Raw genomic sequence first — 23,099 nt, 5'->3', positions numbered from 1 at the left:
TCCTGCTGGTGCAGGGGACATGGGTTTGAGCTCTGGTCCAGTAGGATCCCACATGCTGTGGAGCAACTAAGCCCATGTGCCACAACTACTGAGCCTGTGAGCCACAACTATTGAGCCCACGTGCCACAACTACTGAAGCCTGTGCGCCTAGAGCCCATGCTCTGCAACAAGAGAAGCCACTGCAACGAGAAGCCCGCACACCGCAATGAAGAGTAGCCCCTGCTTACTGTAACTAGAGAAAGCCTGTGCACAGCAACGAAGACCCAACACAGCCATAAATAAATTAAAAAAAAAAAAAAGACATAGGGAAGCTAATTGGATAAAAAAACAAGACCCTTCAGTGTGCTGGCTACAAGAGACTCCCTTTAGGATGAAGGACACACTGACTGAAAGTAGGTATGGGATAAGTTATTTCATGCAAACAGAAACGACAAGAAAGCAGGGGTAGCAATACTCATTTCAGAAAAAAATTAAAACAAAGGCCATGATGAATGACAAAGAAGGGCAGTATATAATGATAAAGGAATTGATACAAGAAGAGGATATTATACTTGTTAACATATGTGCACCCAATCCAGGAACACCTAAGTATAAAGTAAATACTAACAGATATAAAGGGAGAAATTGACAGTTAATACAATAATAGTAGGACCCCATTGACATCAGTGGACATGTTATCCAGACAGACAATAAGGCAGCAGAGATCCTGAATGACAGAATAGATGAGTTGGATTTAATTGTTATCAACAGGACATTCCAACAAAAAAAAGGGCAGAATAAACATTCTTTTCAAGTGCACATGGAACACTTTCCAGGATAGGTCACATACTATGTCACAAAACAAGACTTAACAAATTTAAGAAGATAGAAATTATATCAAGAGTTTTTTCTAATCACAGCAGTGTGAAACTAGAAATCAACCATAGAAAGAAAAGTGGGAAAATAATAAACATGTGGAGACTAAACATGCTGCTAAAAATCCAGTGAGTCAGTGATGAAACTCAAAGAGGAAATCAGAAAATACCTCTGGACAAATGAAAATGGAAACACCGCTTTCCAAAATCTATGGGATGCAGCAAAAGCAGTTCTAAGAGGGACATTCATAGCAACTTCAGGCCTTCCTCAAGAAACAAAAATCTCAAAGAACGTAACCTACCACCTAAAAGAAATAGAAAAAGAAGAGCAAACAAAGCCTAAAGTCAGAAGGAAAGAAATAATAAAGATCATAGAGAAAAAAAATAAAGATGAAAAAAACCAAAAGAAAAGATTATTAAAATGAAGAGCTGGTTTTTTTAAAAGATAAACAGAATTGATAAATCTTCAGCCAGGCTCACAAAGAAGAAACTGATAGGGTCCGAATAAACAAAATAAGAAATGAAAGAGGAGAAAGAACAACTGATACCACAGAGATAAAAAAATAAATCAATTGAAGTTGAGGGAACACTCTCAGATTCATTCTATGAGGCCTAATACCAATAGCAAACAGACACTACAAGAAAAGAAAATTAGAGGTCAATATCTTTCATGAATACAAATGCAAAATTCCTCAACAAAATATTAGCAAATCGAATACAACAATATGTGAAAAGGATCACACACCATGATCAAATTGGATTTATTTCAGGGTCACAAGGATGGTTCAGCATATGCAAATCAGTGTGATACACCACATTAAAGAAAGGAAAGATAAAAATCACAGTATCATCTCAGTTGATGCAGAAAAAGCATTTGAAAAAATTCAACATCTGTTCATAGTAAAAACTCTTATCAAAGTGGGTATAGAGGGAACATAACAAAGACCATTTACAGCAAACCCACAGTCAGCATAGTACTCCATGGTGAAAAGCTGAAACGTTACCCACTAAATTCAGGAACAAGATAAGGATGCCCATTCTAGCTGCTTCTATTTAACCTAGTATTGGAAGTCCTAGCCACAGCAGTAAGACAAGAAAAAGAAAAGGTATCCAAATTTAAAGGAAAGAGGTAAAATTGTCACTATTTGCAGATGACATGATACTCTGTATAGAGAACCATAATGTCTCTGCCCCAAAACTGTTAGAACTAAGAAATGAATTCAGCAAGGTTGCAGAATACAAGATTAATGTACTTCTATTTCTGTTGAATTTCTATACACTAATAATGAAATATCAGAGAATGTAAAAACCAATCTCATTTAAAATTACATCAAAAAATGTAAATACCTAGGAATAAACTTAACCAAGGAGATTAAAGACATATACTCTGAAAACTATAAACCATTGATGAAGGAAATTGGAGATGATTCAAAGAAGTAGAATGATATCCCATGCTTGCTTGGATTGGAAGAATTAATATTTTGAAAATGGCCATACTACCCAAAGCAATGTACAGATTTACTGCAATCCCTATTCAAAATACCCGTGACATTTTTCACAGAACTAGAACAAATAATCCTAAAATTTATATGGAACCACAAAAGTCGCTGAATTGCCAAAGCAGTCTGACACTCTCTTCAACAAGTGGTGTCTGGGGAAACTGTATAGCCATGTGTAAAACAATGAGATTAGAACATTCCCTCACACATATACAAAAATAAGTTCAAAGTAATTTAAAAACATAAATGTAAGACCTGAAACCATAAAACTCCTAGAAGAGAATATATTCAGGACACTTTGTCATAAATTGTAACAATATTTTCTTGGATGAGTCTCCCAAGGCAAAAGAAATGAAAGCAAAAATAAACAAATGGGGCCTAATTAAACTTAAAAGCTTTTGCACAGCAAAGGAAACGAACAAGAAAACAAAAACAATCTGAGAGAAAATATTTGCAAATGATGCAGCTGACAGGGATTAACAAGGATTTGTTAATATCCAAAATGTGGGAACAGCTCATAAAACTCAGTATCAGAAAAAGAAACAAGCCAATCAAAAAATGGGCAGAAGATCTGAATAGACATTTCTCCAAAGAAGACATAGAGATGGCTAAAAGGCATAATTATTAGAGAAATGCAAATCAAAATTACACTGATGCACCACCTCACACGTGTCAGAATGGCTATCATCAAAAAGTTCACAAATAACAACTGTTGGAGAGGATGTGGAGAAAAGGGTACTCTCATACACTGTTGTTGGGAATGCAAGTTAGTGCAGCCACTGTGGAGAACAGTATGGAGGTTCCTTTAAAAACTGAAAATAGAGTTACTACACTATCCAGCAATCCCACTCCTGGTTATATATCCGGAAAAGATGAAAACTCTTAATTCGAAAGGTTGTGTGCACCCCAGTGTTCATAGCAGTGCTATTTGCAATAGCCAAGACATGGAAGCCACCCAGGTACCCATCAACAGATGATTGGATTAAGATGTGGGGTGTATGTGTACACACACACACACACACACACACACACACACAATGGAATATTACTCAGCCATAAAAAAGAATGAAATATTGCCATTTGCAGCAACACAGATGGACCTAGAGATTATTATGCTTAATGAAATAAATCAGACAGAGAAAGACATGCACAGTATGTTATCACTTACATGTGGAATCTAAATGATACAAATATGCAAAACAGAAACAGAGTCACAGATATAGAAAGCAAACTTGTGGTTACCAAAGGGGCAAGGGAAGAGGGGAGAGATAAATTAGGGGTATGGGATTAACAGATACCAACTACTGTATATAAAACAGATAAGCAACAAGGATATACTGTGTAGTGCAGGGAATTATATCTATTACCTTATAATAACTATAATGGGGTATAGTCTGCAAAAATACTGAATCACTATGCCGTATACCTAACTGACTGTACACCTATCTGAAAGTAATACAATATTTTAAATCAACTATGAATTGATTTCAATAAAAATACATAAATTAAAAAAATAGTGTGATATTGACACATGAATAGATAGTGGACTAGTGGAATGGAATAGAAAGTCAGAATTATATATGACAAAGGTTGGATGTCAAATCAGTGGCAGTAAAGATGGACTTTTAAAAAAATGGTGATGGGATGACTCAGCAGATACTTGGAAAAAGATCTTTAGATCTGTATTTTACACCATTCAGAAAAATAAACCCCAAATAGATCAGGGATCTAAGTGTTAAAAATGGAATTATACAAGTACTAGAAGCATTCCTCTTTAACTTTGGCATAGAGAGAGGTTTTTTTTTTTTTTTAACATCTTTATTGGAGTATAACTGTTTTACAATAGTGTGTTAGTTTCTCCTTTACAACAAAGTGAATCAGTTATACATATACATATGTTCCCATATCTCTTCCCTCTTGCGTCTCCCTCCCTCCCACCCTCCCTATCCCACCCCTCTCATGGTCACAAAGCACAGAGGTGATCTCCCTGTGCTATGCAGCAGCTTCCCACTAGCTGTAGTGCATATATGTCCCTGCCACTCTCTCACTTCGTCACAGCTTACCCTTCCCCCTCCCCATGTCCTCAAGTCCATGCTCTAGTAGGTCTGTGTTTTATTCCTGTCCTACCACTAATCTCTTCATGACATTTTTTTTTCTTAGATTCCATATATATGTGTTAGCATACGGTATTTGTTTTTCTCCTTCTGACTTACTTCACTCTGTATGACAGACTCCAGTTCTATCCACCTCATTACAAATAACTCAGTTTCATTTCTTTTTATGGCTGAGTAATATTCCATTGTATATATGTGCCACATCTTCTTTATCCATTCATCTGTTGATGGACAGTTAGGTTGCTTCCATGTCCTTGCTATTGTAAATAGAGCTGCAATGAACATTTTGGTACATGACTCTTTTTGAATTATGGTTTTCTCAGGGTATATGCCCAGTAGTGGGATTGCGGGGTCGTATGGTAGTTCTATTTGTAGTTTTTTAAGGAACCTCCATACTGTTCTCCATAGTGGCTGTATCAATTTACATTCCCACCAGCAGTGCAAGAGGGTTCCCTTTTCTCCACACCCTCTCCAGCATTTATTATTTCTAGAGTTTTTGATGATGGCCAATCTGACCGGTGTGAGATGATATCTCATTGTCGTTTTGATTTGCATTTCTCTAATGATTAATGATGTTGAGCATTCTTTCATGTGTTTGTTGGCAATCTGTATATCTTCTTTGGAGAGGTTTTTTTTTTTTTTTTTATGACTCAAAGTTCAGTCAGTAAAAGAAAAGGCTGACAAATGTGACTATACACTAAAAAAATTGCAATCTTAAAAGTTCTCATCATAAGAAAATAAAATTTTTAACTATGTAGTTATGTATGTATGTTAACTGGACTTAATTGTGGTGACTTAATTCACAATGTATATAATTATCTATTTATTATGTTGCACACCTTAAACTAATGTTATATGGCAATTATACCTCAATAAAAATAAATTAAAATAATTTTAAAAATTAAAAAAAAATGTAATTGCAAAAAGCACAATCAGCAAAGTTAAAAATTAGCTCACAACCTGGGAAAAAGTATTTGAAATATATGTCACAGACAAAAGCCCAATATCCCTACTATATAAAGTTCTACTATATAAAGAACTTTTAAAAATTGAGGAACAAAAAATGATAAATATCTGGTAGAAAAAAGTTGGAAAAAAGATACAGATATACAATAGATGTGTTCTATCTTAATTGTGGTAATGGTCTCATGGTTGTATACACGTCAAATTTATCAACATGTTCACTTTAACAGTTGTACAATGTATCATATATCAATCATATCTCTAAAGCTGTTTTAAAAATCATGAGACAACACTACATCTGTATTAGAACAGCTCAAAGAAATGAAAAAACTGACAATATAAGTGCTGGTAAGAATGTGAGCAACTGGAACCATTCCTGTGTCATGTGGAAATAACCCCCCAGATGAAACCTGTACTTCTTGATAAACTGTTACTTGATGTCGCTGTATTCCTAAAAGGTATAAGTATTTGCAGGATCACAATGTCAATTCAGTGGAAGAGCTCTGGTACTTCTTGGTCTCATATGCGTGGTTGAAAAATTAACAGCTGTGGCTGCCAGATTTATTAACAAATAATAATTTATGAATTTTAAAAAAATAAAAAGTCAATTCAGTGGAAGAGCTCTGGTACTTCTTGGTCTCATATGCGTGGTTGAAAAATTAACAGCTGTGGCTGCCAGATTTATTAACAAATAATAAATTTATGAATTTTATTATTTTTAAAAAAGATACAGATATATACTTAATACTGGCCATCAAACATGAAAAATGTTCAGACTTTTAGAGAAGAATTCTCTAAAAATGTGGAGGGAAATTGATGATTACTATTAGGTATAATCACACTAATAGTTGTTGCAGACAAGCTCCACTAATGGATACTAAAATCACTGGCCAAAGGTTTGAGGTAGAATTGACAGTTTCAGAGTATCTTCCTCAAGATATTTGGTAAGGGAAAAATAGTTACTATGATGGAGAAACCCAAAAAACACTTATCTTAATCAAGTGATCAAGGTTAACATAACCAGTAATAGGACATATTGATATTATATACACCTTGATATGATACACTAAGAAGAGTACAAAATCATTTCTGTTGTATTCTTGTCAAAAATTAGTACTCTTATTCTAATGAGAAAATTTTAGACAATCCCTATTTTGGGGGCAGTCTACAGAATAACTGGCTACTATTCTTTAAAAGTGTCAAGATCCTACCTAAGGAGGCAAAAGACCTGTACACAGAAAACTGTAGGATACTGATGAAAGAAACCAAAATGACACAAACAGATGGCGAGATACACCAAGTTCTTGGATTGGAAGAATTAATATTGTGAAAATGAGTATACTACCCAAAGCAATCTACAGATTCAGTGCAATCCCTATCAATTACCATTGGCATTTTTCACAGAACTAGAACAAAAAATTTTCCAATTTGTGTGGAAACACACAAGCCCCCGAATAGCCAAAGCAATCTTGAGAAAGAAAAACGGAGCTGGAGGAATCAGGCTCCCTGACCTCAGACTATACTACAAAGCTACAGTAATCAAGACAGTATGTTACTGGCACAAAAACAAATATAGATCCATAGACCAGGATATAAAGCCCACATATAAACCCATGCACCTATGGTCACCTGATCTATGACAAAGGAGGCAAAAATATATAATACAATGGAGAAAAGACAGCCTCTTCAATAAGTGGTGCTGGGAAAACTGGACATGTAAAGGAATGAAATTAGAACATTCCCTAACACCACACACAGATAAACTCAAAATGGTTTAAAGACCTAAATGTAAAGCCAGACACTATAAAACTCTTAAAGGAGAACATAGGCAGAACACTGACATAAATCGCAGTGAGATCTTTTTTGACCCACCTCCTAGAGTAATGGAAATAAAAAGAAAAATAAACAAATGGGACCTAATTAAAAGCTTTTGCACAACACAGGAAACCATAAATGAGACAAAGAGACAACGCTCAGAATGGGAGAAAATATATGCAAACAAAGCAACTGACAAAGGATTAATCTCCAAAATATACAAGCAGCTCATGCAGGTCAATATCAAAAAAACGACCTAATCAAAAAATGGGTGGAGGACCTACATAGAAATTTCTCCAAAAAACATACAGATGGCACGTGGAAAGATGCTCAACATCACAAGTTAGTAGAGATATGCAAATCAAAGCTATGATGAGGTATCACCTCATACGGGTCAGAGAGGCCATCATCAAAAAATCTGCAAACGCTGGAGAGCGTGTGGAGAAAAGGGACCCATCATGCACTGTTGGTTGGAATGTAAATTGATAACAGCCATGTAAATGGAAAACAGTATGGAGGTTCCTTAAAAAACTAAAAATAGGGGCTTCCCTGGTGGCGCTACGTTTCTGTTTAGGGTTTCAGTCAACCTCTTATTAAAAATTTTAAGACAAGGGGCTTCCCTGGTGGCGCAGTGGTTGCGCGTCCGCCTGCCGATGCAGGGGAACCGGGTTCGCGCCCCGGTCTGGGAGGATCCCACATGCCGCAGAGCGGCTGGGCCCGTGAGCCATGGCCGCTGGGCCTGCGCGTCCGGAGCCTGTGCTCCGCAACGGGAGAGGCCGCAGCAGAGGGAGGCCTGCATACCACAAAAAAAAAAACAAAAAAAAACCTAAACCTAAAAATAGAACTATCATATGACCCAGCAATCCCACTACTGGCATATACCCAGGGAAAACCATAATTCAAAAAGACACATGCACCCCTATGTTCTCAGCAGCACTGTTTACAATAGCCAGGACATGGAAGCAACCTAAATGTCCATCAACAGCGGAACAGGTAAAGAAGATGTGGTACATTTATACAATGGAATATTACTCAGCCATAAAAAGGAATGAAATTAGGTCATTTGTAGAGATGTGAATGGACCTAGAGATTGTCGTACAGAGTGAAGTAAGTCAGAAAAACAGATATCGTATATTAACGCACATATGTGAAATCTAGAAAAATGGTATAGATGAAATCTATTTGCAAAGCAGAAATAGAGACACACAGGTAGAGAACTAATGTATGGATACCAAGAGGGAAAGAGGAGGATGGGAGGAACTGGGAGATTGGGATTGGCATATACGCTATTGATACTGTGTGTAAAATAGATAACTAATGAGAACATATTGTATAGCACAGGGAACTCTCCTTAATGCACTGTGGTGACCTAAATGGGAAGGAAATCCAAAGACAAAGGGAATATATGTATAGTTGATTCATTTTGCTGTATAGTAGAAACTAACAGAACATTGTAAAGCAAATATATGCCAATAAAAATTAAATAAATGTGTCAAGATCATAACACGCACACACGGACCAAGAAATTGTCACAGATTGGAGGAGACTAGGAATACTAACAAAATGTAATCTGGGTTTGTAGATAGCATCCTGGAATAGGAAAGACTGGTGAATTTCTAATAAGGTCTGTAGTTAATTAATATTGTACTAATATTTTCCTGGTTTTGATAGTTGTGCTGTAGTTACGTAAAAAGTTACCATTATGGGAAATAGGGTGATGGATGTATAGGCACTCTCTGCTATTTTTACAACTTTTATGTAAGGCTAAAATAAAAATAAAATGTAAAAAAATAAAGAATATTGTGAAGAATGCCTTTATTATTTGGGAAGCATCAATGGAGATGATCATGTGGCATTTTCCTCCGTTGAACTAATTCAGGAAATCACATTAACAGAGTTCCTAACATAATAGCATTCTTTCATTTTAGGATAGAACAGAACGTCCCCCTGCCTTTTTTTTTTTTTGGCCACACTGTGCAGCACGTGGGATCCTATTTCCCCAACCAGGGATTGAACCCATGCCCCCTGCAATGAAAGTGTGGAGTCTTAACAACTGGACCTCCAGGGAAGTCCCAAAGTCCCATTTTTAATGGATAAAAATGTATACCCCATAGTCTTTCTTGGGCTTCCCTGGTGGCGCAGTGGTTGAGAGTCTGCCCGCCGATGCAGGGGACTCGGGTTCGTGCCCCGGTCCGCGAAGATCCCATATGCCTCGGAGCGGCTAGGCCCGTGAGCCATGGCTGCTGAGCCTGCGTGTCCGCAGCCTGTGCTCTTGCAACGGGAGAGGCCACAACAGTGAGAGGCCTGCGTACCGCAAAAAAAAAAAAAAAAAAAAAATTTATACCCCAAAGGGATTTTGACATATACTATATAGCCAATAAAAGTTACTCTCAAGATATTTCTGTTTTTTATATGTAAAATGTTTAAATGTTTGGTTTAGCATGTAATCACAATATTTTTAGGATCCTTTTATAGATTTATCCTAATTCAACTTTCATTTGAATTTGCTTGTCATCAGTACAGCAGATTCTAATAGAGATGAATCGAAGAAAAGTGAGTTATGCTGTGAGTTGTTTAGATAGGCTAATATATTGATATTTTGAGCTGAAATCTCTAGGCCAGAGATTTTCAATGAAGGTAGTATCTACCTCCAGCGAGAGTTACAGAAATTTGTGCAGGCTTTTTTTTTTTTTTTTGGTTGTCACAATGATTGGTTTTTATTGAGTGGAGTCCAGCAATGCTACATGTCTCACAGTGCTCAGACTGTCCCACATAAATAAGAATTGGCCCATATCCCAAAAATAATATTCAGTGGTCCCCTGGCCACTCATGTAAATGAAAATCTTGTTTACACTTAGATATTTGAGTCTAGAATTTAATTTCATTTTACTTTTAAACCAAAACATTTTTGCATGATATTAGTAATACACTTCATTTTCTAGGTATATTGTGTAAATTGAGCAATGAAAATATATTTTTTGTTTGGAATCTTAAATTTTTTTCACTGTTGGAAATTTATATCATCTATAGTGATACTGCTCATGGTATCTGAGTCACCAATGAACCTGTGTTAAATTGAAGTCAGGACCATGAATGCTGCCAGTTTGTCCCTCCAGTTTGTGACCTGAGAGAAGTCTTGTCCCACCGGTTTTAATTAGCCTAGCTCTAATTGGCCTAGCTTGGGTTGAGTGCCCAAACTTGGATCAAATGCTTTGTGTGTGTGTCTTTGTGCACATGTGCAAGCATGCTTGAGTTGTCAATGTGTTTGTAGTAGGTATGATATAGTAATACTTGACTCATCCAGAAGATAACCCTTTTAGCAACTTCAGCTACTTGCAGTTCAGTGGAGAACTTAAAAAGTAATTTAGGCCAAGAGTTCTGAGCAGCTGCATTGCATTAGATGTCTGACAGGCCCAGTCTTCAACTTCTGCTTATAGGAGAACAACTTAGCCCCACCCAGATCCGGCTTAGCCCCAACACAATTCTAATGAGCTTGATTATCACTGGATGGGCCTCTAACAGATGAGCACAGTATATTAGTAAAACCGGGTAAGAGGCTTCAGAGCTGTGCTGCTTGAAGAGGCATTATTGACAGAAAAGTGACATGTAACAGTAAGAAAAGAATGAAAAAATATAAAACAAAATTACTTTAAGATTTTTTTCTGTGGCTGTTAGTATTTTAGGTGATAGTCCTGTATAGCTTGGTTTTACCTGAAGGCAGTCATTTATTATGCACCTAAACTATGTCAGGCCTTGTGCTAGTGGGGATAAGAAGATAGAACGGGTTCCTATCTTCAAAGTAACACTAGAATAAAATGGATTGTTTATAGAGTGGAATAATGAAATAGAGAGTGAAATGGTGATGGCAAGTATTCATTTCTTTTCATTGACCAGAGCTCTGCTAGGGAAGCAGTGTATTACACTGGTTAGGGACATACATGTTGGAAGAAGATGAGGATTTGAATTCCATTCTCATTTTACCAGCTGTGTGCCCTTTGGCAAGTTCTTCAACCTTTGTATTGCTTGTTTTCCTAACTGTAAAGTGGGGTAATACCCACTTGTGTTTAATGAACTACTGTATCAAAACATTTAAGTGCTGTGCCTGGCATGGTAGTTTTTACTGTTAGGACTGTGGTTTACAGAAGTAGCTTACTGATTCTCAGACAGATAGACACTATTTTACTACCTGTGCAAAATATTGATAAAAAATGGAATTAGCAACAAGGTCACAAGTCATAAGTTGTTAACATGAAAGTAAGTAAAGTACTTGTTAACCTTCAGTATTTAAGTATATTAAGGGTGGTATTTAAAAAGTCAACGTGAGTCTAACTGACTCCATTGGTCTATGTAGAGAGTTACTTGTGTAAGTAGTTGAGAAATGAAACAAGAAACACTGGTTATAAAGGTTTAAAAAAACCTTTAAAAATAAAACCGAGAAGTTAATTTTGAGAATAGCCTACCACACGTGGAATAAGTGAATTCTTGAATACATACACATATCCTTGTATGGTTAAAGACCTGATAATGATAAAGTAGAATCTTAAGGTGGAGTAATCTAGGATGATTTTTAATTCAACTCCTCTATTTTATAGCTAAGGCAAAAGCAAATTATTACTTATAGGGAATTATGTAACTAACAAAAATCAGAACTGTTCCTATTGTTTTTATTGAGCTTCAGTGAAGTAGCATTAATTGTGCAAATTGAATACCACTAAAAAAAGACTCTAGTACATCAGTTAGCCTACGTATCCCACCTTTCTCATCTTCACAGAGCTATGCATTCATTCATTCAACAAATACTGAGTGCCTGCTGTGTTTTATGGCAGGCATCATCTTTGAAGAGTTTTGCTATAAAGGAAGGTAAAACATCAAGCACATTGATAGTTAAAGTGTTTCACCTTGCAGACATCTGGGGAGATTGCTATGGATTTAGAAGTTGTGCTCATCTCAGGCAAAATACAGGAGTTGATGACATATGGCAAAAAGTTTTTTTCTTCACGGAAGCTAGCAAAAGGAGACAGAAAGGGAATACAAGGTGAGAGAGATGGTTTATCACTATCCTTTCCATTCAAGATGTATTTTTCAAATAACAAGTATATACTCAGGGTTGAATCTGTATGTAGAACTTTGGTAAATGATGGGGAGAAAAATACAAGAGGAATAACATGGTCCCTGCCCTCAAGAAACTGACCCTCTTGTTAAGACAAGACTCTTTGGAGATAAGGAGAGAACTCTATCAAGCAACCTCCCTTTCTTCTTTTTGCCTACATAAAATACTTTTCTAAAGGATTTTCAATACGCAGGGATCTATACCATGATTCTTCTCTTTAGTTTTTAAAAAAATATTTGTTATGAAACTTTTCAAATATTTTCAGAAGTAGAGAAAATAGTATAATGAACCCCACCCTCCAAACCTAGCCAGCAGATTCAACAATGATAATCATTTTGTCATACTTGCTTGGTTGATCCTTTTTTTCTTTTCTTTCCTTTTTTCCCTTTCCTCCTCTCCTATCCTTTCTTTTCCTTCCCTTCCCTTTCCTTCTTTTCTTTCTTTATTTTTTTTAAATTAAAAAAAAAATTTTTTTTTTTTGGCCGAGCTGTGCAGCTTGCAGGATCTTAGTTCCCTGATTAGGGATTGAATCCGGGCCCTGGCAGTGAAAATGCCAAGTCCTAACCACTGGACTGCCAGGGAATTCCGTCTTTTCTTTCTTTTCTCTCTTTCTTCCTTTCCTCTAGCATTTAAAGAAGTTATGATGTACATTTTTATGCTAAACGCTTCTATATTATAACATTTTTAATGCTTGTATATGTTTCATCATATATATGTACTATAATATAACTACTTCTCTAATAGGAATTTTCATTATTATTTGTTATTATTATGGTTTTTTAAAATAAATAGTACTTTCTGGAATGTATTTACATGCTTATACCTTTATATCTTATATCTTGATATATTTTTAACATCTTTATGCATACATCTTTCTTACATGTGGCATTCTCTTGGAATGGAATTTCCTGGAAATGAGATTGCTGAAGCAAAGGGTATGCACCTTTTACAGATTGCTATATAACACCAAACTGATTTTCAGAAATGTTGTTGTAATTCTGATTCCCATTAACATATGCCTGTTTATCTTTGCTGATCTGGGTTTTTTCAGCGTATTAATTTTGCCAATTTCCCAGTATCATAGATTTTAAAAGATTTTTTAATGTGCATTTAAAAATTCCTAGGGGACTTCCCTGGCAGTCCAGTGGTTAAGACTCTGCACTTCCAATGCATGGGGCGCGGGTTCGATCTCTGGTTGGGGAACTAAGATCCCACATGCTGCATGGCGCAGCCCAAAAAAAAAAAAATTGCTAATGTGGCTGGGCATCTTTATTTTTTTAGGATTGACATTAATAGTTTAATTCAAGGGAATATCCATCTTCTAGTTCCTATCATTAAAAACATTGGATTTTCCACTACTTTGTTCTTATTATGGACCATTTGTATTCTTTTGTGAGTTGAGGCTACTCTTTCATTATTTTAATTCTTTATTCAAAAAACCGTAGTATCTTGATTTCCTATCTCTGATTTTCAAGGCCCTTCATAATTTGGCCATAACTTATTTTTCTAACTTAATACTGTCCAGTAAGAGTCATTCTACCCAATAAGGAATATTTCCTTATTCATATACCTCATTCTATTTGTTTTTTTCTTGGATTCATTCTTTTAAGTAATGTTTTACTTTTCTTTTCTGCCTATTCAAATCCTTCAGAATTCTTAAAGCCCATCTTGCGAGTCTCCCCAAATACTCTAGCCTTCATCCATTTCTTGTTATTTGAATTCCCACTGTACCAATTGTTTCTACAACTTGATTTAGTAGCAAATTATAGGCTACTTTGTTGTGCTATTTATCAAGCACCCAATGTGTTGAGTCCATGAATATATCGCTCTGATGGAACACAGTGTCTGTCCTTGTGAAGTTTATTTATACTGTAGTAATAATGTGTTTATTTCCATCTCTTTGCTTTATTGGTGAAATTGAACTTTTCATATACCTCTTTTATGTATGAAGTATGCACACATTTTAGATACACTATAGTTACATATCCCCAACTGAATTGTAAGAGAATTGAGTGTATAAACCATGTTTTATCTTCTCTATTCCTTAACAACACTTAACTCATTTCTGAGCGCATAGCCATTACTAAGTATATACTTGCTCTCTTAGTGTAGTATCAAAAGTTGTAGGCTTGGAGTCAAATACCTGGCCTCATATTACAGCTCAAGACCTTATGAACTAATTGTGTAACATTTGTAAGTTACTTAGCCTCTCTAAGCTTGTTTCCTCATATGTTAAATATCTGCTTCATAAGGTTTTCATGAGTTAAATGACAGATGGGTTAATCAGATAATGTATGTAAAGCATTTAGCACAATGCTTTGTACAGAGTAGGTGCTCATTAAAAGATATTTGTTATTTTAATAACTTGTTTAACCTTTCAAGCTAGAAAGTGCTTCAGTAACCTTTATATCCCTAACTCCTTTCATCTAAGCAGTTACCAAATTCTGCTCAGTTTACTTCAACTATCTTGTCAATTTAGCCTCTCGTTTATGTTATGTTATGTTGTTATGTTATGTTATGTTATGTTATGTTATGTTATGTTATGTTATTTTTTTGGTCACACCACGTGGCTTGCAGTATCTTGATTCTCTGACCAGGGATTGAACTGAGACCCATGGCAGTGAGAGCCCGAGTCCTAACCACTGGACACCTAGCCTCCCTAGTCTTTCCTTTAAATCCTCATTGTAACCCACAATAAGAAATACATTTTTTTATTGTGACTTAGTATATGCTTTGTTTATTTGCTCATATCTGTAATGTTATGATAATATTCATTGTTTTTATATGTGATGCACTCTGATTTTTTTTTGTTCTGTTCTATATTTTTTAAAAAAGCTGGTCACAGCCATTAAAACATTTCACAACAGTTAGAAACACATGACACACGATTTTTGGAGTCTGCAAAATTTGGACTACTCCTGAACTAGATTATGTTCAAGTGTAAATTTTCAGTGAAACAGAAAACAGATTATTTTAGAAAACAGAAAATAGAGCTTATTTTAGAAAGAGCTTAATCTGATTGCACTTTCTCTTTCTTCTTCATTAGTTTTATATAGTTAGATTTACCTATTCTCTGTCGAAGGTGGGAGTGTTCCATTGTGCATATTCCAGAGCTGGTATAGAATGAGATTACTCAGTAATTGGGGCAGAGCTTCCCACCTTGGCAGAAATTTCTCAACCACTTCATATGTATGTTGTTTTTCTTAGGACAGAAATTGACATACATGGACTTTAAAGTCATTAGTGTAATTCTCATAGAGGGAGGGACCTGAAAAAAAAACCCCTTTTATTATGGAAATTTTTTTAATATTTTAAGAAGTGGAAACAGTGATATAATGAATCTCCATTACCTAAATTTAACTTCAGTAATTTAACAACATTAAATTCCAAGAGGAATTTTTAGCAAAGAACTTTTAAGGCACACACAATTCCCTCCCTTAATACAGACAGATCTGTTTTTCAGAAGAGAGATATCAGCCTTAGTGTATGTACCTTGTGTTAGTAATCACAGCCTGTTCATTTTGATACCTGCAAGGAGAGTATGACACGAAGGAGCAGTGATGGAGTGGAGCCAGCCAGAACATTAGACCCTGACCATCTTACTTTGAATCTTTCAACAGCCATGTTTGCCAGTCTCCCTACCACCACTCAGTATCACCTACCTTGCTGACGTTAGACTGACCTTTTAAAAATGACTTGGTGGGAGAATAGAAGCTCATTACATTTATCTTCTATTTAAAACCTTCTCTACCTATAGAGTAAAATCCCAAACCATAGATTTTCATTCATAATCTGGCTCCAGTCTACCTTTCTAGCTTTCTCTCCCACTGTCTCTTCATATTCAGCTTCTTTTTCTTAGAATACCCAATCCATTTTAAGATTTGTACTTACTTTTCAATATCCAATTTAGATTTCGTCTTGTGGATGAGACCTTTTTAACTACCCAGAAAAAAATAGTAATTCCTTTGTTTGTTTCTGTTTGTGTGTGTGTGTGTTTTGCCACTTAACTGAGTTGTATTTAGTAAAGTTTGCTTCCCTCCCCACCCTCAGTAAGACAGTGATCTTCTCCAAAGCAGAGGTTATAGCTTATTCTTCTTTGTATCCTAACACTTCTTTGGTGCTCACAGCAATGAAACCTACTATGTGTTGAATGGATGTTCATACTTCTAGCATTTTAGAATCTAATTCCAACACAGGTTCTCTCCAGATAAGAGTTCGTTAAAGTTTAGTTTTTCAGTTTGTTTTGTACATTAAAAAGTTTTTTTTCCTCCCCTTGTTGGGGACTTTCTTTAAAATTTCTAAAGAGAACCTAAGTTCTATAGCCTTTTCCTTAGGGGGAAGTATGTTTTGGTAAACTAAAATAGAGTATCCATCTTCAACAATCCTCTAGTAAAGGTAAGTAAAATCTACTTTCAGTATTCTTAGTTTTTTTCTGTTGTTGAACATTGTGGTTTTATGGGACTATGAAGCAAAATGGAGTGGAATAGATTTATGCCTTATTTGTGCTTATAATAGCCTTGACCAATTTTTGATGTATTTCAGCTCATGGAATGCTGTGTAAATGCCCTGGTGACATCCTTTAAAGAGACTATCTTAGCAGAGTGCCAAGGCATGATCAAACGAAATGAAACTGAAAGTAGGTAAAACACCACATAAAGTTCTCCTACTCTTTTAAGAGGATATCTTTGAAGCACATCAGTTTTAATAAATTGCTGTTAGATCATTCTTTTATACATAGGTATTTTTGTTATGGCAAACTGAGTAAAGAAAATGATAAAAATATTTAGCGTAGTTAGAAACACTGTAAAGAAAATCTTCTTTATAAACTTATGTTTTAAGTATTTCTCCCCCTTAGGTATCAGTATGTTTGTGTGCGCTCACATGCAAATTTCAATTTGTTCTCAAAAGTAAGACGCTGCTTTTAAAGGCTAATTTAAATGGTAAACATATGGTATAGGATAGAACTAGGTATTTTGACTTTTGTGTGGAACCTTGTGGCAAATATTTTTAAAAAGTAATAAAACACTCTATGTTGTTAATATTCATCCCTCTCCCCCCAAATATCTTATAATTTAAGATTTCTGAAGTGTATTTTTTATTACTTAAATGTTATTTTTTTATTACTTAAATATGATAAAGTTCTGTTTTGGGAGGTAGCAAGTACATTAATACCAAAAAGAATACAGTAAAAATTACCCATATCCTTACTACTCAGAGGCAACCACTTTTAACATTTTGATGTATTACTCTCTAGATTTCATTGCATAAAATTGCAAGGTCCTATTTAATCTCTAGTTGTCTTTCAAGTATGTATTTCAGTGCACTTAAGTCTATACACTCTTCAGAAGTATTTTGGAGTAAAAGCAAGTTTCTCATTTGGCATAAATGAAATATTTGAATTTCTGTATGCCAAACTAAGTAGAGTTATGTCTGATCCAAGGTGGACTCCCTTCAAACGGATTTATTTAGTGGTAACCATTCTGTGAGGTAAGATTATTGTGAAGGTCAGTTAAATGGGATAATAGGAGAAAGTGCTTTTTGCAAACTGAAAAATTCTTTATGAATACAGTTTATATTACCTTGTTACTCTGAACAATCTGAGGACATTATTTTACCCCTTAGTGATGTGACTGTGTATTGTGTATTTAATATTGCATCTACTTTATGAAATGTAACTAATTTTCTTTGTAAACTTTTGTATTTCTTAGAATAAATATATTCCATTGCATTGAAGGTCAAATGACTCACCTTTTAAGAGGAGTTGGGTTTTGCAGTGTGTGATCACTTTAATTAGAGTTTCTTTTAAAAATAATTTTTGTCAGACTGAGATAGTAGATCAGGAAGTTATAGTACTTACTGTAACAACTCCTAAACTAATTGCACCCACAGAATACTATTAAAGCTATCAACTTCCAGCTAATATTTCCCCACACTCTTATTATCATAGGCATTCTAGATCCATGTTATAAATCAAAGAGAAAGTCTGTTCTGATGGATGAAATGATTACATATGGGTGTGTTCTATCATTTCAGAATTACATTTGATGTTTTCATTAATGGACAAAGTTCCTAATGGGATAGAGCCAATGTTGAAAGACTTGGAGGAACATATTATCAGTGCAGGCCTGGCAGATATGGTAGCAGCTGCTGAAACTATTACTACTGTAAGTTCTTCTCAATGACAATGATAGATATATATCAAAGTTATTTTGTAAATGCAGGATAGGGTATTTAAAATCGGGTATTTTAAATTGATGGCAAAACAGTAATGTTGGAACACCTTTCTTAATAGAAAAAAATATTTCAGAAAAGTTCCCAAATTTTAAAACTATAGTGTGTTATAAAAATTATGTTTATATTTTCTTATTTTTTGTATATATATATATTTTTAAAAACTCAACTTAATATAAAACACTTTATTTTTAGGACTCAGAGAAATATGTTGAGCAGTTACTTACACTGTTTAATAGATTTAGTAGACTTGTCAAAGAAGCTTTTCAAGATGATCCACGATTTCTTACTGCAAGAGACAAGGTATATATTCCTGTATGTTAACACTGTTGTCATAATTTTTTTTTTTTTTTTTTTTTTAGAGTTTATTAATTTTTATTTTATTATTTTTTTTGCTGTGTTGGGTCTTCGTTTCTGTGCGAGGGCTTTCTCTAGTTGTGGCAAGTGGGGACCACTCTTCATCGCGGTGCGCGGGCCTCTCACTATTGCGGCCTCTCTCGTTGCGGAGCACAGGCTCCAGACACGCAGGCTCAGTAGCTGTGGCTCACGGGCCTAGTTGCCCCGCGGTATGTGGGATCCTCCCAGACCAGGGCTCGAACCTGTGTCCCCTGCATTAGCAGGCAGACTCCCAACCACTGCACCACCAGGGAAGCCCCTGTTGTCATAATTTAATTTTAATAAGAAACTTGCATCATTATGCTGTTAAATTACAAACTAAAAAACCTAGCAACTCTGATTTTTCATCAGTGGAGGGCAACCATATTATATTTGGTTTCTTATATGCTTTTGTAAGCATTGGGTATGCTCGTGAACCAGAATTTAGCCGGAAAGTTGCTTTCTTAATTTTTCAAGAATGTTTTCCTGTTTTTGAATATTATTGATTATTGAATTCTTATTCATCCTTCCTTTAAGACTCAGCTCAAAGTATACTTCTCCTGGAATTTCCTTGATACTCTGCCTCCCCCCACATCCTATCCCAAGCATAGTTGATTTCTCTGTCCTGTTTCCTTTCATAGGGCTCTTGTGAGAGTTATATCACATTTATCCTTGCTTTCCATACCTTCTTTCCCATCATTTTAGTCTAGGATAATGATAATGAAACAGTATTATACTTAGAGTCATTATCTTTTTATTTTTTTTTTATTTTTAAAAATAAATTTATTTATTTATTTTATTATATTATTTATTTAATTTTGGCTGCATTGGGTCTTCATTGCTGCACGTGGGCTTTCTCTAGTTGCGGTGAGCGGGGCTTACTCTTTGTTGTGGTGCGCCGGCTTCTCCTTGAGGTGGCTTCTCTTGTTGCGGAGCATGGGCTCTAGACGTGCGGACTTCAGTAGTTGTGGCACGAGGGCTCAGTAGTTGTGGCTCACGGGCTATAGAGCACAGGCTCAGTAGTTGTGGTGCACGGGCTTAGTTGCTCCACATCATGTGGGATCTTCTCGGAGCAGGGCGCTCGAACCCGGGTCCCCTGCATTGGCAGGCGGATTCTTAACCACTGCGCGACCAGACCAGGGAAGCCCCGTATCTTTTTAAATATCATAAACCTATCACTAGAATTACCATTAGTTTTTCGCCCTCTTCAACTACCTTTCCTTACTTCCCAAGTGAAATTGTTTTCTAGACTCTAAAAACACAATCAACTTTCTCCAGTAGCATTTTAAAAAAATTACTGTCTGTCTACCCTTAGATAAATAAATGGGTAGAAAGAAAGGTAGGTAGGTAGGTACATAGGTAGATAAAGTAGGAAAAGGGTTAAGGGAATATGGAGGTAATGAGGTCATTTGAAATATTAAATTGAGTGGCCTGCAAAGTCTTTATATGAGGTGACATTCAAATCAAGATTGAAGTTGATTAAGGAGTAAGTCATGTGGCTCTCTGAGGGAATAATACTCTAGCCTGAGGGGAGAGCAAATGCAAAGGCTCTAAGGCAGGATTATACCTGTCATGTTCCAGAACCAGAGAAGAAAGAGATCATTGTGGCCAGAGTGGATTGAGTGAGGGGGAGATTAGTTGGAAATCAGAGATAAGTAGTCAGAGATAACAGGAGGCCGGATCATGTAAGACTGAGCTATGGTAAGGAGTTTCATTTCTACTCTGAGTAGGATGGAAAGTCATAGAAAGATCTTGAACCAAATGACAGGATCTGACTTACATTTTATCAGTATCACCTGCCTGCTGCAAAAAGAATAGACTGAAAGGGGCAAGAGAGGAAGCAAGGAAATGGGTTAAGAATCTATTTAAGTAATTCAGTTAAGTAATAATGGAAGCTCTGCCCAGAACTATAGTAGGTGGAGGTAGTCAAAACTGGTTGGATTTTGATTATATTGTAAAAATAGGCTAGGCTATACAGGACTTGCTAATGGAATCAGATGTGGAATGTGATAGAAAGAGATCAGTCAAGGATGACACTCAGATTTTTGTTCGGATCAATTAGAAGTATATGCTTGCTGAGATGAGGGAAGATGAGGACTTTGGGAGAAGCAGGTTTTAGGGAGATGGTTGAAGAGAGATTAGGAACTCAGTTCTGGACAAGTTAACTTTGAAATGCTTATTAAACATCCATATGGCAACATCAAATCTGGAGCTTAAGGGAGGGGCCTGGCCTTCCCAAACAAATCTGGGAGCTTCAGCATATAGATGGTTTTTAAAGCACTGACAGTGGCTATGATCTCCAAAGTAAGAGTGAAGATAGCAAAGAGAAGAGATCCAAGGACTGGTCTGGGGCATTTTAAAGTTAGTTATCAGAACAATAAGGAACCGGCCATCTTTCCTGAGGAGAGAGGAGAATGAGTGGAATGATCAGGAGAGTGCTGTGCTAGAAAACAAGTGAAAAAAGCACTTTCCAGGAGGAGGGCATGATCTGCTGTTTTAAAATGCTGCTGATAGGTCAGATAAGATGGGGATTAACCATTGTCTTCAGCAACATGGAGGTTGTGAGTGACTTTGACAAGAATGATTAGTTGGAGTAGTAGTGTGAAAGCCTGTTTAGAACAGTTTCAAATAAGAATGGTAGTAGAGAAATTAGTGACAGTGAGTTAGATAATTCTTCTAGGAGTTTAGCTTAAAGAGAGAGAGAGAAATATGGGGCAGTAGCTGAAAGTGGACAAAGCCAAGAGAGAATTTTTAAGATTTAAAGAATAATATGCATATTGAGGCTATAGAAATAATGGAGGGGGTAAAAATTCATGATACAGGAGAAAAAGGAGGGAATTCTGATTACTTCGGTTTTCTCAGTGAATTAGGAAGCCACATCATCAGCTGAGAGTATGCATGGGAGAGGAAATATTGGAGTTTTGAAGAGAAAGGAGGTGGTATGAAAATGTTTTCTAGGAGAATGTGTGGACAAGAGAAAATGTTATGGTTGTCAGGCAGCATTAAGACCTCACTTGAGAATAATGATAATCATGAGAAAGAGCATGTTGAAATCATTGACTTGAAAAATTCTATCAGGCCAGATACATCATTAAAAATAAAAATAATTTGTATTTTATATATTTTTAGAATTATAATTATCTATCTTAAGTATTAAAAATAATGTTCATATCTTATTTTATATTATTTGCAGGCATATAAAGCAGTTGTTAATGATGCTACCATATTTAAACTTGAATTACCTTTGAAGCAGAAAGGGTAAGTTTTTAAATCATATGTTTAAAATGCTTACATTCTTAAATTTTTTGGAGTGTATTATGTTATTGGATATGCAAAGTACCCTGTTTCCCTAATCCTATCAGGTTTGTTTTTCATTTTTTTAACTTTTATGATTTTTGCTGCCTTTGATTATTAACAATCCTGTCTTGATTTTAAATTTTATATTATCTCATCTTATGACCAAAGAATGTTGACCTTATTTTTTTAAGTAAAAAAAGTTTTGTTCTTAATCTTTTTGAATTTCTACTTGTTTTTCCCTCCTCGTTATTCACCAAAGTTATTTTATAACCTGCAGAAGAATAGAATATGACTCTATTCACCATAATGATTTTAAGGGAAATCAATTTTAATGTAAATTTTTATATATTTTTTTTAGTTGATCTCTTATTGGTGAGATCTCATCTCAAGTAAGATGGATTTATTTGTGCTACTACTATTACAGAAAATCTGAAAATGAAAAGTTAATGAAATATTAATTAATCTGAGCTAGTTATCTTCAGAGTTCTACTGAGTAGTGCTAAAGGTTAATTGGAAAAATCTTCTTTCTTAATCTTAAATAAATTTTACACACAATGCTAAAATATTCAAAAATAGCATTTCTCAAGAAGGAAAAGTAATTGTTCAGGGCTTTGTTGTGTTTTTTTTTAATCATTTTCATTTTGTATTTTTTTGAACCATATAAGTTGAGTGCCGTCACAGTGGAAGACACCTGGGTCATACAGTTTGTTTTTTTTTTTTTTTGCGGTACGCGGGCCTCTCACTGTTGTGGCCTCTGCCGTTGCAGAGCACAGGCTCCAGACGCGCAGACTCAGCGGCCATGGCTCACGGGCCTAGCCGCTCTGCAGCATGTGGGATCTTC

General features: G+C 35.6%; 1 protein-coding gene across 1 annotated transcript in view; it reads left to right on the top strand.

The window, feature by feature from the left end:
- CUL5 (cullin 5) overlaps positions 1-23,099 on the top strand; it is a 101,906-nt gene that overhangs the window by 51,703 nt on the left and 27,104 nt on the right. The window contains exons 8-11 of the mRNA XM_007110694.4: positions 16,898-16,991; positions 18,389-18,519; positions 18,782-18,889; positions 22,155-22,219. Of these exons, the coding sequence (XP_007110756.1) occupies positions 16,898-16,991; positions 18,389-18,519; positions 18,782-18,889; positions 22,155-22,219 (398 nt within the window). The remainder of the gene's footprint in view (positions 1-16,897; positions 16,992-18,388; positions 18,520-18,781; positions 18,890-22,154; positions 22,220-23,099) is intronic.

This window comes from Physeter macrocephalus, chromosome 16, assembly GCF_002837175.3.
Source record: "Physeter macrocephalus isolate SW-GA chromosome 16, ASM283717v5, whole genome shotgun sequence".
Classification (NCBI taxonomy): Eukaryota; Metazoa; Chordata; class Mammalia; order Artiodactyla; family Physeteridae; genus Physeter; species Physeter macrocephalus.
Note: the sequence above shows the minus strand (reverse complement) of the source record. Positions and strands in the feature narration are given on the sequence as shown.